General features: G+C 45.9%; 2 protein-coding genes across 14 annotated transcripts; one reads left to right on the forward strand and one right to left on the reverse strand.

Annotated features, from left to right (window-relative positions):
* Positions 1-46: 46 nt before the first annotated feature.
* Positions 47-9,330, reverse strand: Dnase1l1 (deoxyribonuclease 1 like 1). 5 transcript variants are annotated; one of them, XM_052742408.1, is made up of 8 exons: positions 9,097-9,330; positions 2,967-3,020; positions 2,559-2,647; positions 2,392-2,478; positions 1,523-1,623; positions 1,259-1,371; positions 931-1,179; positions 47-821 (listed from the first exon to the last, which is right to left on the reverse strand). In XM_052742408.1, the coding sequence occupies exons 1-8, from the start codon at positions 9,328-9,330 to the stop codon at positions 693-695; spliced, it is 1,056 nt and encodes a 351-aa protein (XP_052598368.1). In that variant the 3' UTR covers positions 47-692. The 5 variants fall into 5 exon arrangements, with proteins under 5 accessions (XP_052598368.1, XP_052598359.1, XP_052598387.1 ...); XM_052742399.1 differs by having other exon boundaries at positions 9,067-9,330; XM_052742427.1 differs by having other exon boundaries at positions 2,967-3,274; positions 9,097-9,209.
* Tafazzin (tafazzin, phospholipid-lysophospholipid transacylase) lies at positions 9,318-17,592 on the forward strand. 9 transcript variants are annotated; one of them, XM_052742479.1, is made up of 11 exons: positions 9,325-9,427; positions 9,504-10,886; positions 11,034-11,162; positions 11,414-11,459; positions 11,700-11,785; positions 15,302-15,382; positions 15,460-15,501; positions 15,731-15,796; positions 15,948-16,000; positions 16,387-16,464; positions 16,581-17,592. In XM_052742479.1, exons 2-11 carry the CDS (start codon positions 10,778-10,780, stop codon positions 16,680-16,682), a joined length of 792 nt encoding a protein of 263 aa, XP_052598439.1. In that variant the 5' UTR covers positions 9,325-9,427; positions 9,504-10,777; the 3' UTR covers positions 16,683-17,592. The 9 variants fall into 9 exon arrangements, with proteins under 9 accessions (XP_052598411.1, XP_052598419.1, XP_052598471.1 ...); XM_052742486.1 differs by having other exon boundaries at positions 9,326-9,427; positions 15,734-15,796; XM_052742451.1 differs by having other exon boundaries at positions 9,318-9,427; positions 16,387-17,592.
* The last annotated feature ends 4,249 nt before the right edge of the window (positions 17,593-21,841 follow it).

Genomic DNA, 21,841 nt, shown 5'->3' on the forward strand with positions numbered 1-21,841 from the left:
GGTTGTATAGTTTGGTTAAGCAGGGCAGTTTAGTGAATTAAGCATACAGAGTTAAAATTGGTGATTTTATTGGAATATTTTAAACCTGACATTCCTGGCAGAGAGCCATGTAGTACATGAGTACAGAGCAAGTTTATCATACCATGGATATGTGGCCCAGAAACAAGATTAGCCCATATAGTTTAACCATTTGAGAAGCAAGATAACTTAGATCTAAAAATTTTGAAGCAAACCTGGAGTTATGGTGCTATGAACATTTCTTACATCTACCAGAGCTTTTTGCAAGCTAGTTGTGAGTGCCTGTCTCCAGGGTGTTATTTTCTTTATGTGAGCTCATTTTCAATAAGCTACCTGGCATACAATACCCTTCCTGTCTGGCTCTTCCTGTCAGTTGCACAAGTCTCCTGCAGGTATAGTCTAAATCCCTGAGCCCATTTCTAGTCCTGGAACTTCTTTGTCTCTGCTTCTGACTACCTGAGGTAGAGTGGCATACATTGACAAGTCCTGTCTATTCCAAACGGAAATCAAACCCAGAGCATTGGATTTAATAGGCAAGAACACTGCCAGCCCTATTTTCCTCTTGGAATAGCAGGCAACAGAAATCCTACGTGAAAAGGAAGGTTGCAGTTGAAGTCCTTCAGGTCTTGCTTCAGCTCCAGGAGATGGCAGTGTCCCAGTCAAGTCAATGGCCATCAGGTATAAAAGGTGTCAAGCCACCTACCCAACTGAGATAGCAGAATGGCCAGACTTAAGGGTTGGATACTTGGAGCTGCCCGGCTCAGCTCCACCTCCACAGGATAATGGTCACTGATGCTGAGAGCCTGGGGCAGGACAAGATGAAGTGTCAGTGCCTGAGGGGCTTTCCTGTTAACTCACCTCAATTCTGCCCTCAGCATTGTGTAGCCCTTGTGCCAACTTAGCTTCTTTTACCTCTTCCTCAGTCAGCTGAAAACTCCTGGGGAAGTTGAAGGGAGCTGCAGCCCTCAGCAGTGTCTGACAGCCCTGTCCATGCATCACAATTCGGTCGTATGTACAGTTGGTGCTGGTCCGCACTGTAGTGTCTTCCCCATCAGGAATCACCCAGCGGAAAGCTGCCTCAGTCCGCAGTAGCAGGCTGTTGAGACGCTTTTTAGTCAGTGATGCACAGTCAGCATTGAAGTCTCCAAGCAGGATTACATCCTAAAGATGAAACAAGTGGTTGGGCTTTGCCAGAGGGCAGTCCCACCATCCCCTCTCCTCTGCAAGCTATTACCCCTACCTCATTTTGCCAGCGTTGGGAGACATCCAGAAACACATCATATAGGGCATTCAGCTCCTTCTCTACGTCCTTGGGAGTAGTATGGAGTGGAACCAGTACCACACTAGGAAGAACTGTGAGGCCCAAGAAGCTGAGGCTGCCACAGCTGCCAGCCCTTCTCATACACATCCACTTCTGCTTCCCCTAGGAACCAACCCGCAGGAAAGCCAGCTATACCTCCCCTCCTATTTCCATGTACTAGGCCCACCTTTCTTCCCCTCTTACTTTTGCTGGGGAGAGTGAACTGGGCCACAAATGGTTCTCGGGCAAAAAGGTCATCTGTGTCATTGTATTGGTAGACATTCAGAACCTGTGTCTTGTCAGACCTGGGAAAACCAAGGGGTGGAAAGCAATGGACCCAAGTCTTATTTATGTGAAAACAACAGAGCTAGTGCTCAAGGAAGAACATTCATGGTTCCTTGTTCTGCCAGTTTCATATGGGCACATGAACTAGAACTTCTGTTTCTTTTCTTTTTTTCTTTCTTCTTCCTATTTTTCTTTCTTTTTTTTTTAAGACAGGGTCGCTCTACTATGTAGTCCTGGCTGTCCTTGAACTCACAGAGATCCACCTGTCTCTGCCTCTGAGTGCTAGGATTAAAGGCATGGACCACCACTTCTAGCTTAAAAGAGTTTATCACTAGGGATACTCTACCACTGAGTTATGCCTCCAGCCCTCTGGGACTATTTTTGTTTTTGTTTTAAGATTTATTTTTATTTTATGTGTATGAGTGTTTTGCTTGCATGTATGTCTCTGTACACCATGGGTCTGCAGAGGCCAGAAGAGGGTGTCTGATCCCCTGGAACTGAAGTTAATGATGGTTGTGTGCTATTGTGTGGGTGCTGGGAATAAAACCCTAGTCCTCTGAAAGAGCAGCAAGTGCTCTTAAACCACTGAACCATCTCTCCAGCTCTACCTAGAACTTTCATGAGTCTTTTAGAAATCCATTTCATTATTGCCCAGCTGGTCTTGAACTCATGGACTCAAGCAATTTTTCTACCTAATTTAGCCTCTTGAATAGACTGGCTGGGTCTTCAAACCACCAAGATCAGCTAGAATTGTCTTTATGAGGATAGATTTCAAGCCCCATACTCACCGGTAGATATACACATACTTCTCCTTGTATGTGCTGCGCCCCAGCAGGGAGCTGTTTAGGAAGCTGTAACTCCTGGAACCATCAAATCTGCCAGAAAAAGAACCCAGAGTTAGGGCCCTTGAGGCTCTGGGTGGAACCCAGATTAGATTGACAGAACCTTTCTTTACCTATTAAGTTCTCGAAGCAGAAAGGAGACAGTTTTCTGAGAGGAATCCACCACCTCCTGAAGCACCATGATATCACATCGGGTCAGGATCTGCAGGGAATGAGGGATACCAGCTCAATTCAGAGCTGTCACTATGGAGGGGCTGACATATGTAAAGACTGGCATCAGAGTGGCTGCAGATAGCAGTGGGACTAGGAGGCACCCAGGAAAATAAAGAGCATCATTCCATTATACCTTGCCCATTTTTTTAGAGGAAGAGGTTGGTAAAGAAAGACACTTTTCACATCTGTGCACTCACATTTCCGGATGTCCCCCCTTTTCAGTGCATGTCCCTGGTCAGACAAAGCTGAGGGCTTTTGGTCAAGGTCCTTAAGGGCACAGATAATTTGCAACAATGAACTTAACCTACCTGAACTAAGGTATCCATCACTGGCTCCTTCGCCACCTTGGCCAGTGTCAGTCTCTGGGTATTGAAGGCACAGATACGAAAGGCTTCAGCCCCACCAGCCAAGAGGATGAGCAGGAGAGCCACAACAAGACCTTGCATGGCCGTATGTGGTAGCATCAGGAGCCCTCCAAAGGAATCCAGGTTGTCCAGAGTGTACTGTCACTGCAGCTGATCTCAGCTAATTGGTGTGTTCCCTGCTGCTGGCCCTGAATGTTTCTTGCATCTCTTCCTGGGAAGTGTTTCAACTTCTGTACACTAAGCTTGACCACCTGATAAGATACATGTGGCATGGCATAAAACTTTCTAGGCACGGTAGAGAAGCACGCTGCCATTGAGCAATTCCCCAGTCCTGAGACCCCATCTTTCTTTCTTTTTTTTTGGTTTTTTTTGAGACAGGGTTTCTCTGTGTAGCTTTGCGCCTTTCCTGGAACTCACTTTGGAGACCAGGCTGGCCTCGAACTCACAGAGATCCACCTGGCTCTGCCTCCCGAGTGCTGGGATTAAAGGCGTGCGCCACCACCGCCCGGCAAGACCCCATCTTTCAAAAAACAAAAACAAGGGTAGGTGTGGTGGCATACTCCTATAATTCCAGCATCTGGGAGATGAAGGCAAGAAGATCACAAGTTTGAGGCCAGCTTGAGTTTTAAAATGATACTCTGCTTCAAAACACAAGCACAAGCCAGGCAGGCAGTGGTAGTGCACACCTTTGATTCCAGCACTCAGGAGGCAGAAAGCAGTCGGATCTCTGAGTTTGAGGCCAGCCTGGTCTACAGAGAGAGTTCCATGATAGCCAAGACTATACAGAGAAACCCTGTCTCAAAAAAACAAAAACAAACAAACCATAAGCACAATCACTATGAGCAAGGCCCACCCTTTGGAGCTGAAAAAATTTATGGACAAGAAGTTATCACTGAAGTTAAATAGTGGCAGATATGTACAAGGAATAAAGCATTTTAAACATTTTTTTGTTTTTGTTTTTGTTTTGTTTTGTTTTTGTTTTTTTTGAGACAGGGTTTCTCTGTGTAGTTTTGGTGCCTGTCCTGGATAGAATAAAATCTTTTAAGGACTTAGTCCAGTAGCCAGGGACACAAGCACAATGTACTATTACCAGCCTAGATCTGCAGAGTATCTTCATCTTCCTCAATTGAAATTGTGTACTCAATAAATATAACTAACTTCTTTGCCAAAACTGAGGCCAGGGGTTCACAGAGGGTCGGCCCCAGCAACAAAGTTTATTTGTCTCTAAATTTGTCTTTCATCCTACTTTTTAATGATATGTGCATTGTACATGAGTGGGGGGTGAGTATATGGGTGCATGTGAGTGCATATGCATATATGTGTGTGTATTTTTGGAGGTCAGAGGTCAATCTCAGATGTTATTCCTCAAGAGCTATACACCTGCTTTTTGAGTCAGACTCTCATGGGATTGGAACTCACCAATTAGGCTAGGTTATTTGGCCAGCTATTAAGCCCTAGGGATCTGCTTATCCCTGCTTTCCCAGTGCTGGGATTACAAGAGCATTTCACCATGCCTGTTTCTTTTTGTTGTTGCTGTTGTTTGTTTGTTTGTTTTGTTTTGTTTTTGCTTTTTTTTTCCAGACAAGTTTTCTCCATGTAGTTTTGGTGCCTGTCCTGGATCTCTCTCTGTAGACCAGGCTAGCGTCGAACTCAGAGATCCACCTGGCTCTGCCTCCCGAGTGCTAGGATTAAAGGCATGTGCCACCGTGACCTGGCTCATGCCTGGTTTTTTATATGGATGCTTTACTGACTGTCCCCAGGCCCTATGACTATTTTTTGAACCACAATCTTGCTCTGTAGCACAGGCTTGTCCAAAACTTGGAGCAATCCTCCTGCCTCAGTCTCCTGAGTGCTGGGGTTACATGAGTACACCATGATGCCTGAATGACTCATTCTCTTTTTTTTTTTTTTGGTTTTTTGAGACAGTGTTTCTCTGTGTAGCCCTGGCTGTTCTGGAACTCACTGTGTAGACCAGGCTGGCCTCAAACTCACAGATCTGCCTGTCTCTGCCTCCTGAGTGCTGGAATCAAAGGTGTGCACTACCACTGCCTGCCTGGCTTGTGCTTGTGTTTTGAAGCAGAGTATCATTATATAACTCAAGCTGGCCTCAAACTTGTGATCTTCTTGCCTTCATCTCCCAGATGCTGGAATTATAGGAGTATGCCACCACACCTACCCTTGTTTTTGTTTTTTGAAAGACGGGGTCTCAGGACTGGGGAATTGTTCAATGGCAGCGTGCTTCTCTACCGTGCCTAGAAAGATAAAGACTGTGAGTTCAAGCCTCAGTACTGAAAAGAAGGAGGGAGGAGAGGAGGGAGAAGAGGAGAGAGGAGGGGAGGAGAGAGAGAGAGAGAGAGAGAGAGAGAGAGAGAGAGAGAGAGAGAGAGAGGCTTTCCAGGTTTGGTGCCATATACCTACACTCCCAGTACTTGGATACTGCAGGGCTTTGATCCCCTTATGAATCTTGAGACTGATGAATGTGTAGAAATGACAACTAGTGAGCAGCAGAACAACAAACAACATTGGAATAGTGGTCATATGAGGAAACAGTATCATCTTGTTAGAAAACTTGGAAAGCATCTAAACAATGGCTTTTCAGCAGAGAAGTCCACAACCCTCCCCAAAGGGTCTCTTTTGACTGTGATATAGAATTGGGTCATGTACATTTTTATATGAAACTTTTTGCTAAATAAACTTCTGTGATACTCAGGAAAAAAAACCCACAATCACAATGATTAAAAAAGATAGTGCAGGGAGGTGATGGCGCATGTCATCCCAGCACTCGGGTGGCAGAAGAAGGTGAATCTCTGAGTTTAAGGCCAGCCTGGTCTACAGAGCAAGTTCCAGGACAGCCAGGGCTGTTACACAGAGAAACTCTGTCTCAAGAAATAACAAAATATTATTTTTAGTTATGTATATGTTTATGGGGGTAAGTGCACATGCAGATGCCTAAGGAGGCCACATAGAGAGTTGAATTTCCTGGAGCTGAAGTTAGAGGCAGTTGTGAGCTGTTTTTGTTCTCTGCAAGAGCAATATACACTATTAATTATTGAGCACCTCTCCTGCCCTGGTCTTGTATTTATTTATTATTTATTTGTTTGTTTGTTTGTTTGAGACAGGGTTTCTCTGTGTAGCTCTGGCTGTCCTGGAACTCACTAAATAGACCAGGTTGGCCTCGAACTCACAGAGATCCACCTGCCTCTGCCTCCTGAGTGCTGGGATTAAAGGCATGCACCACCACTGTCTAGTTTATTTTTATATTATTATTATTATTATTATTATTATTATTAGTAGTAGTAGTAGTAGTAGTAGTAGTAGTAGTAGTATTTAGCTATTTTGGGTTTTTTGAGACAAGTTTTCACTATGCAGCCTTGGACCCCATTCTGTAGACCAGGCTGTCCTCCAACTCAAAGAGATTCCACTGCCTCTGCTTCCTGAGTGCTGGGATTAAAGATGTGCACTACCACACCTGGCTCTAGACCTGGCTTTAATTTTTTTAAATTATTGTTGTTATTGTGTGTGTTGGTTGGTGGGCATGTGCCATAGCTCATATGTGGTGTTCAGGGAACAACTTTGTGGAGTCATCTCCTTTCTGCTACCTTTACGTAGGTTCTGGTGATCAAACTCAGGGTACTAGGCTTTCACAACAGGTGCCTTTACCCACTGACACATCTTGTCAGTCTAGAAATTCTCTTCCATTTTAAAAAGGGTATATTTCACTTTCAATTATGTGTATGTGTCTGCATGTGGATATGTTCATGTAAGGGCAGGTAACTTCAAAGCCCAGACACATCAGCTCCCTCTTAAGCTGGAGTTACAGGAGATTGTGAGCAACCTATAGGCACTTGGAACCAAACTCAGGTCCTCTGCAAGAACAGTAAACACTCTTTTTTTCCCCTGAGATAGGGTTTCTCTGTGTAACAGTCCTGGCTGTCCTGGAACTCACTTTGTAGACCAGGCTGGCCTCGAACTCGCAGAGATCTGCCTGCCTATGCCTCCTGAGTGCTGGGATTAAAGGCATGCACTACCACTGCCTGGTCCCATCTTCCTTATTAAGAATGATTAATATTCCAGTCTATGCTCAGACACACTTTGTCCATCAGCATTGGGGTACATCCACTACTTGGATTCTTTTATTTATTTGTTTGTTTGCTTGTTTGTTTTTTGAGACAGGGTCTCTCTGTATAGTCTTGGCTATCCTGAAACTTGCTCTGTAGACCAGGCTGGCCTCAAATTCACATAGCTCAACCTGCCTCTGCCTCTTGAGTGCTAGGATTAAAGGCATGTGTCACCATTGCCTGGCTCTTATTTAATTTTTTATGTGGGTTATTGAGGATTGAAGGTGGAGCCTTACACATGCTAAGGAACTGCTCTACCACTGAGCTATATCCCTAACCCCATAGTGTTTTGTTTGTTTGCTTGGTTTTGGGGGGTAAACTGAACTTGAACTTCTGATTTTCCTGCCTTTACCTCACCCACACTGGAATTACAGGTGTATACCACCAAGCTTGGCTTATACAGTGCTGGGGCTAGAACCCAGGGCCTCATATGTTGGCTATGTTGGGAAGACTATACTATGTAAGCTATATTAGGTAAGCCTCATAAGTAGGCAAGCACTATATCATCTGAACCTCCAGCTCAGCCATTTTGAGTAAAGCAAGTATCTCAATTTCCTAAAGCAGAACTGCTGATTCATATGACAGTTTTATTTTTAATTTTTAAGGAACACCAAACTGCTTTTCACAGCTGTTGTGCCATTTTACATTCCTACTAACAGTGCATAAGGGTTTGACTTCATTCTTTTAATCTACTTCCTTGAAATGTCGAGAAGTAGCTGGGCGGTGGTGGCATATGCCTTTAATCTCAACACTCAGGAGGTAGAGGCAGGCGGATCTCAGAGTTCTAGGCGGGCCTTGTCTACAGAATGAGTTCTAGGCAGCCAGGGATACACAGAGAAACCCTGTCTTGAAATATATAAAAATAAATAAATAAATAAACTGCTGTGTACCATTTTCCACATAGGCCCACTTCCTAGCTAGGACAGAGATAGTCCCAGATTCAGGAAGGTTCAGTTGGTCCTATCCATATTAGAAAATAAAAGATGAACCTCTTCAGGCATTTCTTTCTTCTTCTTAAACCTTTTTTCTTTTTTAAAACATGTATTTGCGTGTGTTGGTGTATGTATGCATGTGTGCATGCTTCTATGTGGAGTCTGTTTTTTTCTTCCACCATGTGGGTTCCAGGCATCAAACTCAGGCCATCTAATTTGACAGCAATTGTCCTTATCTGCTGAGTCATTATACCATACCATCTCTCTTTCTATTTGTGACATGTTATGTGCTTTCCTTTTCCCCTTTTCTTTCTTTTTTCATTTTTGCTTGTTTCATATACAGGCCTCAATTTATAACCAAGGCTGATCTGTAATTCATTACATAGTCCCAGGCTGGCCTCAACTTTACTGGGTGCTCCTGGAGCCCCTCTTTGAGCATCTGTCTCAGGTTTATCTTTGTCTCAGAGTCAGCTCTGCCTTACCATATCTTTTGGGCACACCCTTTACTGTACTCCCTGTCCATGTCACATTCTGAAGCATGAGGCCCTCTGCTACTGTCTGCTTGCTTTCTCAGTCACTCTGTTACTTTCTCCTCTCTGTTAGTTTCTTCCTGTGTATCTTGTTCTATCATCCCGGTTCTGCCCATCTCAGTGTTTCTGTTAGTGTCTTCCTGGCTGGCCTTGATATTTGTTTCTTTCTGGCCATCTGCTCTGTCATTCATGCTTATTTTCGTCTCTTTGCACTGGTTTCTATTCTGGGATACATGTGAGCATTGGTGCAGCTCTGCACTGGCCAAACTACATTTGGAGACTGAGACCACTAGAACTCTGGGAAAGAACCACAAAGAATGATGGTTCCTGGCCTCAGCTCAATGCCCATCCTAATCTTCCAAAGCTAGCCTTACTTCTGGATCAAAGTTCCCTTCCCCTCTTAAGCCCCTCCCCAGGTAGAGAGCAACCTCCTCCCTTTCCCTAGCCCTCAGGATTCTCATACCTCGGCAGACCTACTTGGCCGCACTCCTACCTCAGCCTTGAACCGATTGAAACACTTCACGGAATCGCAGCGCCAGCCAGGGTAAGGACTTGGAGTGGGGAAAAGAGGAAGACCACTTCCAGACCCACCCAAATGGCCGTCCCCACAGCCAGATCGCTTGTCCCAACAAGCAGGGCTGGGCTCCGCCCCTCTGCCCAGGAGGCGGCGCCTGGGAATTGGCCACCTGCCCACCCTCCCCGCCCAAAATGGGTGGTGTCTCTTCATAGCGGACAGCACTTTGGGGACCTGAGTATGGTTGGTGCTACCCGCGCCGACGAGCAGTGGCCCATCATTGAGCAGTTATCTGGACCCAGGGACCAAGGTGAGTAGGTTTGCTCACTCATTCTCTGGCACCTTCCTCGAAGCAGGAAGCAAAACAAAGACAGTCTTTTCTCCAGGTTCTCAGGCCCTCCTAAATTATGTTTGCCAACGTGACTGCTCAGAAAACCCAAAGCAATGGACCTTCTGCACAGGATAGGCAGCGCGACTGGCGACTGAATCCTTTCAGGTCCCCACTGGATGACTATGGAGTGGCAGCTTAGAAAAACGTCTCATGGGCAGAAATTTGTTACTTTTGCTACCTCATGAATGCTAGGCAAGGACTTTATTGTGGAGATAACACCCCCCTCACGCTCCACCCGCCAGCTTACTGGGGGAAATACTACAGTACAATCAATAAAACTGAGTTTTAAAACAATACCAGGATGTGGTGGTGGCATATGCCTTTAATCTCAGCATTTGGAAGGCAGGTATCGCTGTGAGTTTGGGTCTATATATTAAGTTCCAGACTAATCAGGGATCACAGTAAATCCCCCCCTCTCAAAAAAAAAAAAAGCCTCTTGTGATGCCCACATAATACCAGCACTTGAGAGACGGAGGCAGGAGATTGTTGTGACTTCAAGGCCAGCCTAGGGTTACATAGTGAGTTTGAGGTTAGTGTGGGCTGCATGAGACTATATTGTTTTAAATGGAGGGGGCCAATAAAAGATAATCTCTGAGGCTTCCTGGACGCCAACCTAGGCGAAAAATGTGACTCCAGTCTCAATAATAGACCTTGCGTCTAAATGATGGCACAGAATGATGGACGCGGACACTCAATGCCCTTTTCTTGCCTCTGCATGCGCCTTCAGAAACGTGTATAACCGGATTCACACTGGGTGGGGGAGGGAAAGGGAGAGATAATAAGTAAAAGGGTTCCGCCAGCCTAGGCCTTGAGTGGCTTCAGGTAATGGTGCTGCGCAGCTCATGTCATCTATAGACACTAGAATTAAGGAACCAAAGAGATTCGTAGCTTCCGGCGGTCTCTAGCCAAGACTTTGACGGGAAGGAGGCGGGGCGAGACTGGCGTAGACCTGCCCCCGGCAGCCGTCAAGCGACCTAGGCGTGTTTTGCGACAACAGGCGGGGAGCCTTTTCCGGCGGGTACGCGGACCCTGAGGCCCCCAAGGCAAGCTCTCTTAGTGCGTATGGCTCCCCACAGCAACCCTGGCTCCTGGCCATAGCGGCTCTGAGCTGCTCCACTAGGTGACCTTAGTCTAGCCCCCTGCTAGTCTGACCTTAGTCTAGTCTAGTCCCCTGCTAGTGTGTCTGAGATCTCTCTCCTGAGCGGTGGAGGACACGGGCTGGCCCCGGGGCAGGAGGAGCTCCGGGCAGCAGGGTCGGGACCGGAGGAGATGCCCCTCCACGTGAAGTGGCCGTTCCCCGCGGTGCCCCGGCTCACCTGGACCATAGCCAGCAGCGTCGTCATGGGCCTGGTGGGCACCTACAGCTGCTTCTGGACCAGTGAGTGGCCAAAGGCCAAGGCAGAGTCTGTCACAGGCTCCCAGCCTGGCCAGAGTTTGATTTTGGTTTGGGTACTGGGGGTGTGACAGGGTCTCTTTGGCGGCAGGTGGAGATGAGCAAGAGCTTGAGCCTGACTTCTCTTCTCAGAGTACATGAACCAACTCACCGTGCACAACAAAGAAGTGTTGTATGAGCTCATTGAGAACCGAGGCCCTGCCACACCCCTTATCACCGTCTCCAACCACCAATCCTGCATGGATGACCCTCATCTATGGGGTACTGTGTCAGTGTACTTGGGTTCAGGAAGGAAAAACAGGAACAGGCCCCAGCCAAAGACAGAGTAGATTCACTTCTCACCAGTCTCTCAGGAAAACTATGGCATTATTTGTGGGATATACTGCCTAGCTGTTGGAAGTTTTGTGTTCCTCTTAGGATTCCTCCAGGGAATGTTGTTTGAACAGGATATCAGAAATTTAGAAGGAATGTGGAAGTGGCTATGTCAAATCAAGGGCTTTCCTTTTTCCTAGGAATCCTGAAACTCCGCCACATCTGGAACCTGAAGTTGATGCGTTGGTGAGGAGCAATAGGCCCCTTAAAGTGGTCCACCCATTTCTGCCCAGATTTGCCTTCCTCCTCTGTTCAGGAGGTGGCATCCATCAGTCGAGGAAGGGCATGGGTGGGGCCCCATAGACCCTTCTCTTGAGCTTCATTCTGCATGATAATGATGGCAGGTGTTGTACTGGGTGGGGGGAGTTAGGGACAAGGACTAGGAAGTCTTGAAGGCAGGGATGACTGGGTCTGTTGCTGCTCTAGGACCCCTGCAGCTGCAGACATCTGCTTCACCAAGGAGCTGCACTCTCATTTCTTCAGCTTGGGCAAATGTGTGCCTGTGTGTCGAGGTGAGCTGCTCCTCTTGAGAGGCATGTCCAGGCCTCCATTGGGGGTAAGGAAGCTGGTGGTAGTGTCTCTGTCTTAGAAGGATTTAGGAGAGCCATGACATAACAGTATAGGTGGCAGAGGGTAGGGAGAAGGATGGCCTCTTAGATCCTCTGCAGCTGCCTGAGGATTGTCCAGAACTCACATGAGAATTCAAGGAAGCTTTATTTGCCATCCCCCCTGTATCTACTATTCCTCTCAGGGAGAGGAGTGTGGTACCATCACTTTATGGTGGCAGTGGGGTACATGTATAGAAGAAGGCCAGAGGGTTTGTTTCTGTGAGAACAAACAGACTGGTGGGGTGAGGAGCCTGGGATTGAATGATCACTCAGTACTTTTCACAAACCCCTAGAAGTTCTCTAGATAGGGCTCAGATTCTCAAGACAGAGTTCAGAAGTCCAAGGTCATACACTGACCTTGGACAAATTTAGGATTCAGATCCACATTTCCCTTTCCTCTGGGGAAGCAGATTTCTTTTTAAGCAAAGAGTGAAAGAAAAAAGTCTAAAAATGGGCAAATAAGCTGAGGGGTAGAGGCACACGCCTTTAATCCCAGCACTTAGGAGGCAGAGGCAATTGCATCTCTGTGAGTTTGAGGCCAACCTGGTCTACAAAGCAAGTTCCAGAACAGCCAGAGCTACAGAAAAAGTTTGTCTCGAAAAACAAAAACAAAAAAAAACATTCCAAAAGGGAGGGGGGGGCATGTACTAGGTGCTAGAGAAGAGAAGAGAAAGGTAGAAAATTTCTGAAGGAGGGAAAGTTGTATTTTCATCTTTCTAAGCATTCCAGCAGAGACTACATCATCTTGCTGAATGACAGTGGCATTTTCTCTTAGGTCCTGCTCTGATATGTCAGCATTCTAATAATTTACACCTGTCCCTGACTCTAAGCGCCTCTCCTCAGCAAGCTCAAAAGTCTTGTGTGTATGTGTCTGTTTTTATTCTTTTTCTTTTGTTTTCAGTTTGGGGGACAGAACATAGAGACTTCTGCATTCTAGGCGTATACTGTACCTCTGAGTTATATTCCCAGTTCTGTTCATTCTTTTTTATCTATACCTAGATTTTTTTATTTTTTATTTTTATTTTTTTTTGGTTTTTCGAGACAGGGTTTCTCTGTGTAGCTTTGCGCCTTTCCTGGATCTCGCTCTGTAGACCAGGCTGGCCTTGAACTCACAAAGATCCGCCTGCCTCTGCCTTCCGAGGGTTGGGATTAAAGGTGTGCGCCACCACTGCCTGGCCTGTACCTAGATTTTATTTCAGTTAAAAACAGGATCTGAGATGGGCATGATGTCTCTGAGTTTGAGGCTATCCTGGTCTATAGCACTAGTTCCAAGATAGCCAGGGCTATGAAGAGAAACTCTGTCTCAAAAGAAACAAAAACAAACAAAAAAAGCTAGGTATGGTGGCCTGTGCCTGTAGTCCTGTATTTGGGAGGTGAAAATAGGTGATTTACCATGAGTTTGAGATCAGCTTGGGCTGGAGACTGAGACCTGTCTCAAAAAAAGCCCGTGTGTGTACACAAGTGTGTGCCCACATACACACATACAAAGAAATTGAGGGCTGGAGGTGTGGCTCAATGGTACAGTTTGTGCGTAGCTGGCACAGAGCCCTGAGTTCTATCCCCAGCATTGTAAAAATTATAAAACAAAAACTAGAAAATGAAACATTAATTTCAAGGACAGCAAAGATTTAATTACATGCGACTGAAACAGAGCTTGCGATACTGTTTCTGTGTTAAAACAAACAAACCATTTTTCTCTAAGCCTAAGACTTTGTAGGTTGACCTTTAAGCACTGAAGTGATTTTACACAAGTAGAAATAGCATTTGCAAAAGCTATAAAGTGTGAGGTGCTGTTATCCTTTTTACTTCCCAATTTCAAGCTCAGAGTGTATATACCAGTGGGTTTTGCTAGAGGAGCAAACACCTTTAGTGACCACCCTTGCTATGTACTGCCATCCCAAGCAAGGAACCTGTGTCTCATTCTGTTCCCTGAAATCATTCCCACTTGTGGCCCTTGAGTGAGCTGCCAGATCAGGTACCTGTTGAGGTTGAGCTGAGACTCCTGAACCCCTAACCACATCTTCCAGATAGCAGGCTTACAGAGAACCGTGGAAAGGTATTCCTTCCCCCCGCCCCAAACAGACAGGGTTTCTCTGTGTAGCCCTGGCTGTCCTGGAACTCACTCTGTAGACCAGGCTGGCCTCGAACTCACAGAGATCCACCTGCCTCTGCCTCCCAAGTGCTGGGATTAAAGATGTGCGCCACCACCGCCCGGCAGAAAGGCAATTCTTAATGTACTGACCTGAGATAGCCCCAATATTGTTCTGTCTCCTGTGAAATATCCCCCTCTGCCCCATTTTATAAGATTAGGATATTTACCCATTCCTTTAGCCTCCTCCCTTCCCTTTCCTGGTTCTGTCCACCCTATGATTATTCTTCCACTGTTGTGGAGAGTCTTACTATATCCAGGTGACTCAAGGTTGCTAGCCAGCAAGAGGTGTTAGGCCTCTACATCTATAGTGTGGCTGATAGCTGGGCTACCTGGATGATCTAGGTTTGTCTTGTTGCCTTTCCTTAATCCAGTGTGATCATCTCAGAATATCTCTAAGGTTTTACTAGCCTCAGGGCAGCTTGACTCCTATTTTCAGTTTGTTTTTCCATCTTTTTTTTTCTTTTTTGAGACATGGTCTCATATAACCCAGGCTGGCCTTGAAATACTGATCGATCCTTCCAAGTTTCCCAGTCTCTTTTGTGTTTTCTGTTTACTGAACTGTTCTCCCTTGGCCCAGAAACCTCAAGGAAGGTCAAAGTAGTGGCATCCAAAGAGTAGAGAGGCTCTGGAGCTGATCTGGAGCCAGCAATGGGTGTGTGTTGTGGAGGCAGGTTCTAGCAGGGCAGGCCATAGGGGCAGAGGGAGGTGGAGGACTTGCCATGGTTATCATTTCAGTAAGAGATACTGTCTAGCCAGATGTCTTGATGTATACCTGTAATTCCAGCACCAGGAAAGCTGAGGCAAGAGGATTACCATAAGTTTGAGGCAAGCTTGGGTAACACAGTAATATCTGTCTCAAAAAAGAAAAGGAAGGTGCTATTTGCACATGAGAGGCACTAAGAGGTTGAGAGGACATTGTTTTGTTTTGATACAGGATTTTACTCTGTGGCCCATCCTGACCTCAAACTCACAGCAGCTCTCCTGCCTCAGCCTCCCAAGTGCTGGGATTGTAGGCATGAGCCACCATGCCCATCTTGAGAGGAGGATGTGGTCAAACCAAAAATGTGAAGGGTCAGGGTAGCAGGGAGGAACAGGCTCTGGAAATAGTTATTGGAGGTGTCTATGGATGATCCTATAAACTGTTGCCTCTGTCCTAATGAGGATGGATCAGGAGTGGGCCTTAATGTGTGAATCTACTTCACTGAGGTTTGGAGAGCTTGATATCTTTCCCAGAGAATGAATCAAAGAGAACAGACCTTTCTCTGCAGGAGATGGTGTCTACCAGAAAGGAATGGACTTCATTTTGGAGAAGCTTAACCATGGGGACTGGGTACACATCTTTCCAGAAGGTCAGTTGGGTGCTTGGTCAGGGTCCTGCAGCATGCATGTTTTCAGGTTCCAAGCCTTGTCTCTATTCTTTCACTAGGGAAAGTAAACATGAGTTCTGAGTTCCTGCGCTTCAAATGGGGTAAGTGTTGCTGGTCAAGCTGACACAGCCAAGTTCCCCATCCAAAGATGGCCCTGTGGATCCCTGGCTTCATTCCCCTCTCTGGTGGGTGTATCAGGAGCAGTGGGAAGGGGACAGATGGTGAGTCAAGGACTAGTCTTTAACTGAGAGACAGTAGAAGTGACATTGGCCAGAGATTGGCACGGAAGCTTGGCTCAACTTGTGCCAGTATTTCTGCCTCTCTCCTAAGTAGGAATTGGACGGCTGATTGCTGAGTGTCATCTAAACCCCATCATCCTGCCACTATGGCATGTTGGTGAGCCAGGGGCTGGGGGTAGGGAGGGACTTCCTTAGATGTTTTTAAGGGGATTGTGGGTTGGATGGCTGAGAGAAGTGCCTGGGGCTCTCTCTGGTACCCTTGTACACTGCTTCTCCCAATGGCTGGCTTTCTATCCACTGTGCTACAGGAATGAATGATGTCCTCCCTAATAGCCCACCCTACTTTCCCCGATTTGGACAGGTGGGTAGGCACTGCTGATTCTTATCTATCTACTTGCCTGCTATCTGCCCTGTGTCTCCTAGCCCATACTATAAAGGATTGGTTATTTGCTGAACATAAGCATGTAGTGGGGGGCTAGGTGGGGCTTTTCTGGAAGCAAGGCCTTTAGAATAGGAATTGAAAATCAGGTCGGGGACAAGGTGGGGCAGGACAGGTCCTTGATAGGATGGATCCTAGGATTAGGCTGTCTCTTGGATATCACCAAGCCCAGCTACCTGTTTTGAAGAGAGAGACAGTGGCTTTCAGGAGCACCAAGCCCATTGGGCAGGGCAGGGCTCTGACTCCTCACATTGTTTGAGCTGGAACTATAGACTCCTTGTCATCCTTGATGGCCTGCCTCCTTACAGAAAATCACCGTGCTGATCGGGAAGCCCTTTAGTGCACTCCCTGTGCTTGAGCGGCTCCGGGCAGAAAACAAGTCAGCTGTGAGTTTCCACCCAAGGTCCCCTAGCTGTCCTTGGCCTTCCCAGCCCCTCAGACTCCCAGGGTACCTCAGCCATGGTCCCTGGGGAGTGCAGGCCAGCACCATCCTTGCTCTCAGGTGGAGATTCGGAAAGCCCTCACAGACTTCATTCAAGAGGAATTCCAGCGGCTGAAGATGCAGGCGGAACAGCTCCACAACCATTTCCAGCCCGGAAGATAGGTTTTGCCTGCCCAATCTGTGCCCTGAAGTCCTTAGCCGAGGGAGCACTGGATCCTCCAGGGTTTGAGAAGTGGTGGTGCAGGACCCTGCCCAACCCTGCTTGGCTCTGTACTGCCTTTGAGATTCTTCCCTGCACAAAACTGAGGCTGGAAGATGAACTGATGCTTTTAACTCAGATAGATTGGCTCGTAATCCCTGCTGGATACTCTTTTGTTTTGTTTTGAGACAGGGTTTCTCTATGTAGCCCTGGCTCTCCTGGAACTTACTCTGTAGACCTGGTTGGCCTTGAACTCATAGCGATCCATCTGCCTGTGCCTCCCAAGTGCTAGGATTAAAGGTGTGTGCCACCATTGCTTGGCCTGGATACCCTTTCTTATCTTCAAGCATCTGGCTCCTCTGGGTCTCCTGGGCTAAAAGAAGAGCCTTGGCTGTCCCTCACACTTGGCAGAGAAGGGAGGAAGACTCTTAGGCAGGGGCTAGCTTCCTTCTCACATCTCTCAGGGGCTAGCATTGGAAGGGAGCAAAGCAGGCAGTTGTGAAACTGGTAGGAGAATAGGTGTCCTGGCCATAGATGCAGAAAGGGGACCCAAATGGCCCCTTGGATGGACTACCACTTGCCTACATTTTCCCAGGAACTTCTCACAATCTCCTTAGGGATGGCTGTCAGCCAGGTCATTTGTCCTTGGGTGGTCTCCAGACAAGAGCAAGTCTTGGCCAGGATTCAAGCCTAGCTAAACTTAACTAGATGTTTCTGCTAGATTGCAGAAAAAGGGCCCCCAAGACCTGACTGTGAACCCCCCAATGTCAGGGCTTACCCACTTCTCTAACCTTTTTGCCTTGACATTCCCTATGTCCTGAGGTCTGGGTTTTCATGTTTTTAGAGTAATAAAATATTTGTGTTATGCCACTATACCTCTGTCTTCTGTGTAGGAATGCAGATGGGAAGTACCTTGCTGGACAAGAAAATAGGACCCTTGAGGCTGGATACAATGAGATCATTTAAGTAGATGGACATAGGGATTTCACTGTGCTCTGGCCACTTGAGACTTCCATTATTAACTTTAAGCCCCATAACAGTGTGGCAGGAGTAGAGATTCATAATGGCGGCACAACAAGACTAATAAACTAGCTTTAAAACCTCAAGTGAAGTCAGACATGGTAGTACACACCTGTGATCCCAGCACTAGGGAGGCTGAAGCAGGAATATTGTCACATGTTCAAGGTTGGCCTGGGATACTGAGTGAGAGACTAAAAAGAAAAAAAAATTAAAGTCAAGCATGGGAGGCAAAGGCAGGCAGATCTCTCTGAGCTACATAGTGAAATCCTGTCTCAATAGGAAAATTAGGTGTATATGGTGGTGCACTCTAATCTCAGCACTTGGGGTGGGTGTGTCTTAGGGTTTCTGTTGCTGTGAAGAGACACCATGATCACAGCAACTTTTTTTGGGGGGTTTGAGATAGAGTTTCTCTGTGTAGCTCTTGAACTCACAGAGATCCATCTCCCTCTGCCTCCTGAGTGCTAAGATTAAAGGCATGTGCCACCACACCTGGCCACAGCAACTCTTATAAAGGAAAACATTTAATTGGGGTGGCTTACAGTTTCAGAAGTTTAGTCCATTATCATCATGGTGGCATGCAGGCAGACTTGGTGCTGGAGAAAAAGCTTAGAGTTTTACATCTTGATATGCAGGCAGCAGGAGTCTGTGTCCACACTGTGCATAGCTTGAACATAGAAGACCTCAAAGCCCACCCACACAGTGACACACCAAACTACCATAAGGTGGGTCTCTGAATTTGAGGCCAGCCTGGTCTACATAGTGCGTTCCAGGCTAGCCAGGGCTATACAATGAGACCCTGTCTTGGGAAAGTGGAGGGGGGGGGACAATTAAAAATTTAAAACATTTTTCAGAAGGGGAAAACATCACTTTGTGGGGATAGAATACATGTAAAAACCAACCATACAACTTAGGTCCAAGGGTAACATTGCCTTTTCATGTATTTATTTTGTATACATTTGAGAAATGCTAGCTACATTTCTTAAGGAGTTTTGAACTTATACCGATGTTACAATTCCATTTGTTCAAACACACACCCCTGGTGGAATGGTGATGCAAGCCTATAATCCCAGCAATTGTAAAGTGAAGTTCAACGTCTTTAGCTATATAGTGAGTTCAGGGCCAGCCTGGGCTATAGGAGACCTTTTATCAAAAAGAAAAAGTAGGGTCAGCAAGATGTCTGAGCAAGTAAAGGTACTCATTGCCAAGCCTTTCAACCTGAGTGAGATCCCCAGAACCCACATGATGGAAGGAGAGAAGGAACTGCTGAAAGTTGTCTCTCATCTGACCAACACATACATGCCATGACACTCACATGCCCATATATGTGTGTATACACACACACAGATGCACACAGGCAGGGAGTGCTGAAGAAATGGTTCAGCAGTTAAGAGTGTTTATTGATTTTGTGGAGGACCCAGGTTCTATACCTAGCATCCATGTCAGGGGACTCAACCACCTATAACTCCAGCTCCAGGGGACCCAGTGCCCTCTCTGGCCTCCATGGGCACCTACACACAAACATACACATAAATAATAAAAATAAATCCTAAAAAATAACTTAAAATACTGCCTCCTGTGTGCTAGGTAAGCAGTCTACTACCAAGCTACACCATGTGCTTTAAATACAGGCTATTTTTTTGAGTATGATCTTATAGTCACAACAAAATTAGTATATTGAACTTCTACCTACCCCATATACCCTGCACATATAGTCTACCCTACCACCAGAATTTTGCACTAGGGCACATCTGTCACATGGATGAACTCACATGACATATCTCCCTGAGTCCATAGTTTATTTACATAGGTACAGTCTATCATGTGCCCACCATTATTTGTAGCTTTACTACCATAAATTCTATACTTTTTGTTTTGTTTTGTTTTTCGAGACAGGGTTTCTCTGTGTAGTTTTGGTGCCTGTCCTGGATCTCGCTCTGTAGACCAGGCTGGCCTCGAACTCACAGAGATCCGCCTGGCTCTGCCTCCTGAGTGCTGGGATTAAAGGCATGTGCCACACCTGGCAATACTATACTCCTCTTACTCATCTCCCCTCCCAACAAACCCCTGGCTACTGCTAGCCTTTTACTGTTCCACAGCTTTGCTTTAGGTAGAATGCAGCAAATTTGGAATCATAGTTGGCAGTTTTATCAGATTGCTTGTTTTTCACTTAGTAATAAGCATTTAAGTTTGCCCTATGTCTTTTTCATGGCATTATAGCTGCTTTCCTCTTAGCACTGAATTATATTCCCTTGTATGAATGTGCCAGTTTATTTAGCCATTCACCTACTGAAAGACATTTTGGATACTTCCAAACTTTAGTAATTACGATTTAAAATGCTCTAAACATCTTCGTGCAGTTTTTTTCATGAATATACACTTTTAACTTATTTGGGTAAGTACCAAGGAATATGCTTGCTGGTTTATATGGCAAGAATATGTTTAATTTTTGTTAGAAGCCAACATCTAGTCTTCTAAAGTAGCTATATTGTTTGTATTCCTACCAGCAATTAATGGGTTTCTGAGCTTTCTGCTGCTGTGACAAAATACTTGAGAGAAGTCAACTTAAAGGAGGAACTATATTGGCTTCTGCTTTCAGTGTTTCAATCATGGTCACTTGATCCCATCACTGTAGGCTTGTGAAAGCATCATGATGGGTGTGGACACAATGGAACAGAGCTGTGCACCCTTTGGCAGTGGGAAGCAAAGAGTAGGAGAGAGATGGGGCAGAGGTAAGATAAGACCAAGTTTGTCATGGTGGTGCATACCTATAATTTTAGCCCTTAGGAGGATGGCTTAAAGTTCAAGGCTAGCCTGAGCCATAAAACAAGAAACTGTTTCGAACAAATAGTAACCCAATGCCTGAATTTTGGAGGTAGAGACACGAAGAGTAGGAATTCAGATCATCCTTGGCTATATAGCAAATTCAGAGCCTTTTTGGGCTACCTGAGACCTGTCTTTAAAAATTAATATAGCCTTCAGCCAAGCACAAGCCTTTAATTGCAGAACTCTGGAAACAGGCAGGATCAGAAGAATTCAAAGTCATCCTCAACTGGATGTCCAGTTCCAGACCAATCAGGGCTACCTAGAGAGCCCTTATCTTAAAACAACAATGGCAACCAAGGACTGTGGCTGGTATAGTGTGTGCCTAGCATGTAAGAAGTCCTGGGTTTGATCCCTAGCATGACAAAAAAAACCTTAAAAAGAAAGGAGGGGGTGTGGGAGAGATGGCTCAACAGAACACTGACTGCTCTTCCAGAGGACCCAGGTTTGTTTCTCATCACCCATGTGGTAACACACAACCATGTGTAACTCCGGTTACAGAAGATCCAAAGCTGTCTTGCCTCTACTGGTACCAGGCATACATGTGGTGCACATACATACATGCAGACAAACACAGAAAATTTAAAAAATAAGCCGGGCAGTGGTGGTACACGCCTTTAATCCCAGCACTCGGGAGGCAGAGCCAGGCAGATCTTTGTGAGTTCAAGGCCAGCCTGGTCTACAGAGCGAGATCCAGGAAAGGCACAAAGCTACACAGAGAAACCCTGTCTCGAAAAAACCCCCCAAAAGATTAAAAAATAAATCTTAGAAGGGGTTGGAAATGTGGCTCAATGATAGAGCACTTACTTAGAATGTGTGAGGCCCTGAGTGCCTGGGTTTAATTCCAGCCCTTAAAAAAAAATCAAGAAATTGCTGGGCAGTGGTGGCGCACACCTTTAATCCCAGCACTCTGGAGGCAGAGCCAGGAGGATCTCTGTGAGTTTGAGGCCAGCCTGGTCTACTGAGTGAGATCCAGCACAGGCACGAAAACTACACAGAGAAACGCTGTCGAAAAACAACAACAACAAAAAAAAATCAAAAAATGAAAGAAAAATGTTGAATAAAGAGAGGAATTCTCCCAACCCAGGATTGTGTCTGTTCTGTGTATATGCTGGTACAAGTGTGTCTGAACTGACTGTGTATCCCAGGATGGCCTTGAACTCCTGATCCTCCTGCCTCTACCTTCCAAATGCTGGTATTACATAGCTGTGTCACCATGCCTGGAAAGGTTCTAACTTTTTATTTGTATTTTATTTATTTATTTATTTATTTATTTATTTAT

This window comes from Peromyscus californicus, unplaced genomic scaffold, assembly GCF_007827085.1.
Source record: "Peromyscus californicus insignis strain IS unplaced genomic scaffold, ASM782708v3 Scaffold_10__1_contigs__length_136768540, whole genome shotgun sequence".
In the NCBI taxonomy this organism is placed as follows: Eukaryota; Metazoa; Chordata; class Mammalia; order Rodentia; family Cricetidae; genus Peromyscus; species Peromyscus californicus.